The sequence below is a fragment of the Bipolaris oryzae genome (genome assembly GCF_000523455.1).
Source record: "Bipolaris oryzae ATCC 44560 unplaced genomic scaffold scaffold_67, whole genome shotgun sequence".
Taxonomy (NCBI): Eukaryota; Fungi; Ascomycota; class Dothideomycetes; order Pleosporales; family Pleosporaceae; genus Bipolaris; species Bipolaris oryzae.
In genome coordinates this window covers 112,298-121,795 of record NW_006911343.1, presented here as the reverse complement: position 1 = coordinate 121,795, position 9,498 = coordinate 112,298, and the positions used below count along the sequence as shown (strand labels likewise).

Sequence of the window (9,498 nt, the reverse complement as noted above, 5' to 3'; positions counted from 1 at the left end):
CTACACCCTACTAGCCCTACACCCACCCTAGACCACTGTACAGCACAGCACTCTACTCTACAGTAGTACCGGCCGCACCCCCAAGGCCACATCGCACCAAGCACACCCCGTTCTGTCCACGTCCGGCGGCAAACCCTTGCTCGCTCTGGGCTAGCCACAGCAGCAGCACCACCACCACCACCACCACCACCACCATCACTATACCCTGCGACGTTCTCGACGCGGCACGCCAAAATATCCAGACGAGCGTCATATCTCCACCCTGACCACTACTACTACTACTGCTGCTGCTACTACCAAACGCGGCGTCACTGTACCGTACCCATACAGTATTGGGCTTTGGCGGACAACAGCCACGCCCGCATCGAGATCCAGCACTGCCCTTCCCCGCGAAGCACATGCAGTTCCAATCATCGCCTAGCTCTCCACGGAGCGGGCGCAAGAAGATGAGCTTGCCAGTAATCGAGGTGAGACGACTTGCTTTTTTACTCCCTGTTTTCTTCTCTTGCTGTTCGTCCGCCCATCTTGCATCCATCCTGTCTCCATGTTGTTTCCTCTCCGACTGCCGCAGTGGCACACATACACACACACACACACACCCACGCACCAGTCAGGGGCGCGACGGGCACAATAACGCCCCATGGCCGCCTCAGGGCTGGCGCGCGTGGTTGCAGCTTGTTTGGCGATGATGTAGCCCGCATCGTCATCTGGCGCACGGACGCGTTATGACGCATGTCGCTCCTGCTCTCCTGCTCAGGCCTCACCTCACGCCTTCCCTCGCTCGTGCACGCCTTTCTCTTCAACCACCACCACCTTTCCCATTGTCTTTTTTTCCCATTTTCTCCGCCACCAGCCCACTGCCGTGACACTACTGTCCCGCTGCATTCTTCCCTTTCTCCTTCTTTTGTTACTACTGCTGCTGCTGTTGCTGTTGCTGCTGCTACACCCGGCTATACTCGGTCGTATCAAGCCCATCTCTGCCTATATCCGTCTCCCAGCCCAAGCGACCCCGCCATCCTCAGCGGCGTTGTAATTTACTCCTGTCCACGCACACGCACACTAAACATGGCCGCCATACAGAATTTTAAGAACTTCCTGCGCCATGGCAAACAGGCCCGCCACAACGCTGAGCCCACGACAAATGTATCCAATGTCCATGCCCAGTCGCAACACCAACGCTACCAGGCTCCCGAGCCCGCACATCATGGCATCTCGGAGCCCGTAATGGACAACAAGCCCCTCCAAAACAACCCTGCTCCCCATGGCGACTACTCGGTCGGCGCTGGCGCTGGCGACAACCGTCACATTGCCGCCCAAGCAGGCGACGCCGCTGCTCGTGCTGTTGCCGATAACCAGAAGAAGCAGGCTGCCGCAAAGGGCGCTGGCGTTGACCCGTCTGTACTCGAGCGCATCGTTGCAGAGGAGCGCGAGGCAAAGGGCAAGCTGCCCAGATATCCAGGCCTCGAGCGCTGGACGCTGCTCGAGAAGATGGGTGATGGTGCCTTCAGTAACGTCTACCGCGCACGAGACAACACTGGCCAATGGGACGAAGTCGCCATCAAGGTCGTTCGTAAGTTCGAGATGAACTCACAGCAGGTCAGTACTACCCAAATCCTTTGCCCAGACCCTCTGCCCTCCTGCCCATTTTCACAATGTCGTCATCCCTCTCCCTTACCCGATCCCGCACCGAGAAGAAGTTGGGTGTTTTTTGGACGTTACCAACGCGAGGCCGGTGTAGGACAAGCATATACATCCGGACTTCAAAGCGCCAAAAGCAGCCGAGGTGCGATAGATTTACTTCCCTGATGCTCGACTCCCTAGCATCCTCGTTTCCCATCACGCATGGACTTTTGTGGGCAGATACTAACTGCCCTATAGAGAGCAAACATCTTAAAGGAAGTACAAATCATGCGCCAGCTCGACCACCCCAACGTTGTCAAGCTCATTGACTTTTCCGAATCACGGCAATACTACTATATTGTCCTCGAGTTGTGCCCCGGCGGTGAACTGTTTCACCAAATCGTTCGCCTTACCTACTTTTCAGAGGACCTCTCTCGCCACACCATCATCCAAGTCGCCAAAGCTCTGCAATATCTGCACGAAGAGGCAGGTGTTGTGCATCGGTTCGTATCCTGCCGTTACGTCAATGAGATCAACCACTGACGTCATAACCAGAGACATCAAACCTGAAAACCTTCTCTTCTACCCAATTCCATTTGTCCCCACCAAAAACCCCAAGCCAAGAGGACCTGATGATGAGGACAAGGCTGATGAGGGCGAGTTTGTCAAGGGTAAGGGTGCTGGCGGCATCGGTCTGATCAAGGTTGCCGATTTTGGTCTTAGCAAGGTCATCTGGGATACCCAGACAATGACACCTTGCGGTACTGTTGGTTACACCGCCCCTGAGATTGTCAAGGACGAGCGCTACTCCAAGAGTGTCGATATGTGGGCACTGGGTTGCGTACTCTACACTCTCCTTTGCGGTTTCCCACCCTTCTACGATGAGTCCATCCAGACTCTTACCGAGAAGGTCGCGCGTGGCCAATACACTTTCCTCTCTCCATGGTGGGACGACATCTCCAAGTCTGCCCAAGACCTGGTGTCCCACCTACTGACAGTAGACCCTGAGAAGCGTTATGACATTAACCAGTTCCTCAACCACCCATGGATACGCGAGGCTGACGAGCCTACTTACTCTGCTTACGACGCACCGCCTCTTGCAACACCTGCTGCCAAGAAGGAGCGTCTTCAGCCAGACTTTACCCACTTGGAGTCTCCAGGCGCGCGCCGCATGGACTTCCGTTCGCCTGGTGCCGTCAACCTTCGAGAAGTTTTTGATGTCAGTTATGCTGTACACCGTCAAGAAGAGGAGGGAAAGAGGAAGAAGCAGTTCAAGCAAGGATACCGTGGGGCAAACGCTATGAACTCTTTGAACGCACTTGACGAGAACGAAGACGATGATGAGTACACTGCCGAGTCCGTACCATACGATGCCTCGTCGCAACATCCACCAGCGAAGCTTCCCAAGTCGCAGGGTGCCGACGTGTCTGGTATGGAGCAGAAGATGCGCAACACCACACTATCCGCCGCAGCCCAAGCACGTCAACAACAAGCCGCACCACAACAACGGGGCTATGGCCAACATTCTGCCGCTGTCGCAGCCGCGGCTAAGCGCCAGGTCAAGAACAAGGGTGCCTTTGAGCTCAACATGGACACATCGAGTATTCTGGGCCGCCGAGCCAAGAAGGGGCCTGCGCCCAGCGGTCTAAGAAACAACATCGCTGTTGGTGGAACATGACAATCACCGTCGCTCACAAAGGATTGGTGAAGAGCTGGCATGCTTTTTGACGATGGGTATTGGGATGAGATGTCATGATGGCGTAGAGAGAGAGAGGGAGTGTGTGTGTGGGTTTTTTTTTCCTGTCTTTCACTGCTCAATTTCCTTTCTTGGCGTGTGTTTCTTCTCTTTTTTTTTCACCGATTTTAGTTGGGTCATATCCATGTAGTGGAACGTCCTGTTCCTCCTCTGATAGCATTAGTCTGTAGTAGTCACTGACTGTCCTTTTCGATGTGCAAAAAAAGAAAAGAAAAAGAAAGGACCATTTAACGCGCCTTTGTGCGCTTTCCTTGTTCTTCTGGACATGAGAGTGGGGGGGAGGGGGGGAGGGGGGAAGTAAGTGAGTGCGGAGGATAAACGTTTTATCTGTTTGTGTGTGCGTGGATGTGTGGATACAAGCAAAGGCAGCATGGCCACGATCAATATTCGCCAAAACCAAATGTCTGTGTCTGAGTGTGTGAACTTGAGACAATTATCAATCAATGGAAATATCATCGGTGGGGAAGAGAAGAAAAAAAGACGAGACATGGAAAACATGACAAGTGTGAAGTACTGATTGCTTCACTGCCGTACCTTTTTTACTGGACAAAAAAAAAGGGTTTGTATTGCATGCTAAGTCTGTTGATTGATCCTGAATGGGGAAGAGGGAAAAACAAAAGAGAATAATTTGCTCAAAAAGGGAAATTAAGTGGGAGTCGCGAACCAACAAGGGGTGACCATGCAAAGAAGAAGAAGAACTTCTTGGTGGAGGAAAGCCCAGCAAAATGTCTAGACACTGTTTCTCCTTCTTACCCATCCCCATCATACAAATGCACATGTGTAAGAATGAAAACAAAACAAACTTCTCACTTTACAGACGTTATAACTTTCTGTCTATCGCTTGGGTACAATTCCCGCAGCTGCATTCATCAGGCTGAGTCCCGTCCCTGACGCAACGGGCGTCATGGTACCTGGTGTGGGTGCTCGTGAGGGAACGTTACTCCTGTTGTGTGCCATGTGTGCCTTGACCAAGTGGCCGGCGCAGAGCGCACTGTTGAGCGACAGTTCGCCCGCAAGCACACCAGCGGCAATGACGCGAGCGAGCTGGCGGGCATTGTCACCGGGAGAAGTGGGGTGGGCGCCTCGTACACCGAGCAAGTCAAGCATGGCGGATTGGGGCTCGAGGATAGTTCCGCCACCAATGGTGCCGACTTCTATCGAAGGCATGGAAACCGAGATCTGGAGGTTGCCGTTGACACTGGGAGAAAAATATTAGTAAACTGATTTACTCAGCAATCAAGAAAAAACAAACTTACTTGTTCATAATGGTGATGCAGTTGGCACTTTCAACAACCTGGGCAGGATCTTGACCGGTAGCCAAGAAGACGGCAGCAACGATGTTGGCAGCGTGGGCGTTGAATCCACCCATAGCACCAGCCATGGCTGAACCGATAAAGTTCTTGGAAATGTTCATCTGGACAAGATCGTCGACTTCACACTTGAGGACGGAGCGGACAACAGCGCCGGGAATCATGGCTTCGGCAACAACACCCTTGCCACGACCGTCGATCCAGTTAATGGCAGCAGACTTCTTGTCGGTACAGTAGTTACCAGAAACAGCAACCACACGCATATCCTCAAAGCCGCAGTCATTGGCCATGACGTTCAGAGCATGCTCGACACCCTTGGAAATCATGTTCATGCCCATGGCATCGCCAGTCGTAGCCCTGAAGCGAACGTAGATGTTGGTTCCGGCAATGGCAGATTTCATCGATTGCAGCCTGGCGAAGCGAGAAGTAGAGTTGAAAGCGTCCTTCATGGTCCTCTGGCCTTCTTCCGAGTCAAGCCAGATCTTGGCAGCACCTGCGCGTGCGAGGCTGTCGAATCCAATACAAGGTCCACGAGTCATGCCATCGCCAGTAATAACAGTAACGGCACCGCCACCAGCATTGATAGCCTTTGCACCACGCGAAGTTGAAGCGACAAGGACACCTTCAGTAGTTGCCATAGGGAGGAAGTAGTTTTGACCATCGATGAGCATGGGACCGGCAACACCAAGGGGAAGAGGAAGATAACCAACAACGTTTTCACAGCATGCGCCGTGGACAAGATCGTAGTTGTAGTCCTTGTATGGCAGAAGCGAGCGTTCCAGCAGAGTTGATGTTTCTCGTGTAGCGTGTGTTCGGGAAACGAGACCACGGCGAATTTTGACAGCGCGAGTCTTGTCGCCAAGCGTCTTCTCCAGTGCGTAACCTGGGATCTTACCCCTTAGCGACATCTCAATCAGTTCCTCGTCGGTCATCTTGGGGGCCTGTTTTTCCTTGACCATTTGTTCAAGAATCTCGTAGGGGCGGTTAGGCTGGCGTTGCTGCTCTTCCGTTGGGCCTGCTGGAACCTCTGGCTGGGGTCTTGGCTGGATTTGTGTAAGTGGCTGCAGACACTTGACTTGCTCATCTGGGCCAGGAGTACGAGGCGGGGTAGGCATATGCATGGATGGAATGCGAGGGGTTCCGGGGACGGTGGGGGCTCCGTCAAGGACTTCGGAGGGAGAAGGAGGCTCCAGTGGCTTGTGCGGCTCCTTGATTGTCCATCGAGCAGCATTGAAGAGGTAACCGTTAAGAACAACGCTCATGACAAGCGCAAGTACGATCCACTTGCTAAGGAAGGGATCTTCCAAACTCTTGAGCACGCCATCGACAATGTGGGTGCTAATGTTAGTGCCAAAGGCATGGTCTGAGTCGGAAAGAGAAGGCTCGGCGTAGTGAATTGAAGGGAACTCGAGCTCGTACTTGATCGGCATGAGGACAGTGACAATGGTCGATGTTGCGGCTTCCTTTGCCTGCTCAAAAATGTGATCCAAGCCACTTCCAGCAACCTTGAAAGGATCCAGAGGAGGAGTAGAGCCAACAACAGAGACAAAGTAAGACTTGCAAGGTGAAAGGCCAAACTTGAGGGTGGTAACATTGAGGACGTTGACAAGGAAAAATCCAGCGACCATAAAAATCTTAAACTTGGGGACGGTGATCTTCTTTCCAAAGACAGTCGTGCTGTTGCTGCTGACCTGCACGTCACGAGCACTAGGCCAGTCGTTGCTGGCAGCAACGCTCTCGGCGACCTTGCCGTCAATGCCGTCGTCTTCGAGAGCGCGGCGAAGCGCAACGTGACGCTTGATTCGGTTGATCTCAAGTTTGACGGTGAGAATGGACGTGTAGAAGGTCAGAAGCATGAGGGCATCGAAGAAGAGAATCCAGGCACCGAGGAAACAGAACTGGCGTAGACCACCTTGGATTCCAGATAAGGCGCCTGCGACGAGAACCAGAATCTCAAAGAAGTAGTCACGGACAACCTCGAAGCCAGTCTTCTTGATGGCAGTCTGCACGGCGGATTGAATGGTTACAGGCTCGCCTCGCTTCTCCTCGGCTGCTCGTCGGCCGTCCAAGGAGGCAGACAAGACGGCCTTTGTGAGAACGATGGGCTTTTCAAATCCGATGATGACAACCAGGAAGGGAAGTCCTTCGGAGAGAAGGATCAAGTTGATTGAGACACCAAAGTAAGTCGTCACAGCGAGGGCAAAGAGGAAGGCAAAGGCGGATTGCAATAGAACAGCAGTCGCCAGCCAGAAGTTGGAACCCAGTCGCCTCATGGCGAGGAAGAGGGACACGAACGTCAGGTGCATGGCAAGGTATCCCATGGCCATGATGACAATATCACCAGTGTCGGCATTCTGGAGGCCAGGTTAGCAAAGTGCGCATTCACCGTGAGGGAAACGAAGAAACAAACGTACCTTGAGTAGGTCAAGGAACGAGGTCCAAGAGTCGACGATCCAGTTGCGCATTCCTGAAGGGGCATTGCTGTGCTTGGAGGCACGCATCATCCACTTCTTCTGCTCGCGGGGACCATCGTGTGCAGGGCTCTGGGTTTGGGTGATATCCTCTGGTGCAGGGATCTCCTTCATGGCCTCGAGGAACTTGGCAGCCTCATCGTATGGCATGGCGTATGCGAGCGAAGTGTCGTGAGAAAGAGTAGAGAAGGGACTGTAGGAGCTGGGAAGGAGCTGTGCGGACACATTCTGAGGGGCGGATTGTTGCGAGGGGGCCGAGCTGAGGGTGCTGGACGAGGGGAAGACGAGGGTGACAAGGGCGAGTTCCTGTGCAGGCGGGCATGTGAGTTCATGAGGCTTGGAGAGATGCGAGTGAGTGGGACATACCTGGGCGTTGTCGGCAGCACTGCCTCTGGCGTCCGAGGCCTCCCACTGCCATGATGTTTCTTCTCCAACCCTCAGTGTCTTACTGCCCGCCAAAAGGGACTGGAAGTCGACATTGCTGGAGATGTCCTCGATGCCGCTCTCCAAGAGTCCCTTGTCCAAGACGCCGAGGTATGAGTAGCTGGCAAGGACGGCAATGGTGACAATGGTGTGGATGGGATGCGTGCATGCCCTCTTGGCTACCGAGAGCAGGACGGGGAACAAGTGACGGTCGAACCAGGTTGGGGCGGTCTTTTGCTGGTCGCCCGTCGCCTGCCAGCGGCTGGCGAGTGATCCTAGCATAGTAGGCGTCTACCACCGAGGTTGATTGAGCGTGATCGAGGCGTGGAGGGGCTCTGGGGAATCGTTCGCATATGTACAGGCACACACGTACGGGTTCGTGGCTGTGCGGGGCTTATCCCCAAAGTGAGCGCCGATTACGAAGCAAGGCGGAGACAATGGTTACCGTATGCGAGGTTATCTGCACAAAGCGTCTCGTGGCGTGCGTCGGAGACCGAAGCAGTTGTTTCTGAAGCGACTGCCCCCAGCCCTTTGATTATTATGTGTCTAACCCCAGATGGAGTCGGGACTGCCGTGATGCGGCGAAAGACAAAGAAAAGCAAACTGCAGCTCGGAAAAGAACAAATTATTAGGGTGGAGTGAGCGAGAGGGGAGGAGGGGAGGTATGTGCTCGTGCGTAGAAAGAGTACATATGTACAGTACGTACAAAAGACGAAATGGGCTATCGGGGGGAAATGTTGGATGGCGCCCCTTGGCCGGGGTGTACAAAACCCCCCGTCCCACGACTTTTTTGACAGCGCTAAGAAGCACCGACAACACTCTCACCGCGCTTTGATCATACTAGACGGGCCATGATTTGACACGCAAATGCGCCTAACTAGAGCGGATGCTCTTTTAGGGCATATTGCACTTGACCAGCTCACAGACTACACTGTGACAAGCATGCTAGTCCTGGCTGTCTGCAGTGTGCCCGATTCCGCACGCCTTGGCAGAGAGGGCAAAATGGCTGACTTCACCGCCACAGGCTCGACGCCACACAAACGGTGCGCCACATGCAGGGTGCAAATGCGCCGCCACACACGTGGCTCAAATTTTATCGGCCGGCTGATCTTCAGGGGAAGAGTGCGCGAGCACCCCGTTGGCTGCTCAGCACGCCCAAGACAAGGCTGCAGGCGCGGAGAGGCAGAGCAAGCGTCCGCTTTCGGCCAAATACCGACGACTCTACTTGGATACTTCCTACCGTGTAAGTGTTACACGTGAAAGCAATAGCGACAGTAAGTACGTCGAGGGCCCCGCGGCTATGGGCTCTAATGGTTCCACGGTCTAATCTGGCAGTATGTACCGCCGTTATCTGACATACTTAGTCAATACCACCAAACACACAGGGAAGCCTGGCCTAAGTAACAAATGCTGCTTTTGTCAAATTTCCATATCAAAACAACAGCGTTTGCCCAACATAGCACCGTTTCCATGGTAATCTTAAACCCCCGCTACGACGTTTCTCCCGCGCACTTGTCTACTTCTCTTCGAATCCGAGCCATCGAGCGTCTAGATTCTTTTCTGGCTTCGTGAAACTGCTTCATCGACATCTGTTAGAGATTTGGCCGAAATAAGCAGAACAACCGTGGTGGGAAGGAGTTACGAGTGAGAAGGACTTGGCTGTTTTTGGTACCAAGTACGGCACTGACCCATTTGGGCGAATCCCGAGCTGGCCGCAAACTCACCCATTGTGTACACCAGAGCTGGTTCCCTGCCGCACGCCAGTAAGAAAAGTACATAAGTACATGAGTATGTACATATGATTCGTTTTTTTTAAGTACGTGGCAAACCGCAGTGAACGCAGGCCTTGTTAGGTAAGTATACCCGACAGCGAACCAAATCGTCGCACACTCTTCTGCTTACTCGCCAAGTATCCTGG

General features: G+C 53.5%; 3 protein-coding genes across 3 annotated transcripts; 1 reads left to right on the top strand and 2 right to left on the bottom strand.

Annotated features, from left to right (window-relative positions):
• COCMIDRAFT_26436 (uncharacterized protein) lies at nt 1-535 on the bottom strand (the record flags this gene model as incomplete). The annotated part of the gene is made up of 2 exons (XM_007689891.1): nt 1-27; nt 98-535. 2 exons carry the CDS (start codon nt 533-535, stop codon nt 1-3), a joined length of 465 nt encoding a protein of 154 aa, XP_007688081.1.
• Nucleotides 536-1,065: 530 nt separating this feature from the next.
• Nucleotides 1,066-3,298, top strand: COCMIDRAFT_95704 (uncharacterized protein; the record flags this gene model as incomplete). The annotated part of the gene is made up of 3 exons (XM_007689923.1): nt 1,066-1,596; nt 1,879-2,123; nt 2,176-3,298. The coding sequence occupies 3 exons, from the start codon at nt 1,066-1,068 to the stop codon at nt 3,296-3,298; spliced, it is 1,899 nt and encodes a 632-aa protein (XP_007688113.1).
• Nucleotides 3,299-4,210: 912 nt separating this feature from the next.
• Nucleotides 4,211-7,862, bottom strand: COCMIDRAFT_95702 (uncharacterized protein; the record flags this gene model as incomplete). The annotated part of the gene is made up of 3 exons (XM_007689922.1): nt 4,211-4,574; nt 4,633-7,040; nt 7,101-7,862. The coding sequence occupies 3 exons, from the start codon at nt 7,860-7,862 to the stop codon at nt 4,211-4,213; spliced, it is 3,534 nt and encodes a 1,177-aa protein (XP_007688112.1).
• Nucleotides 7,863-9,498: the final 1,636 nt, after the last annotated feature.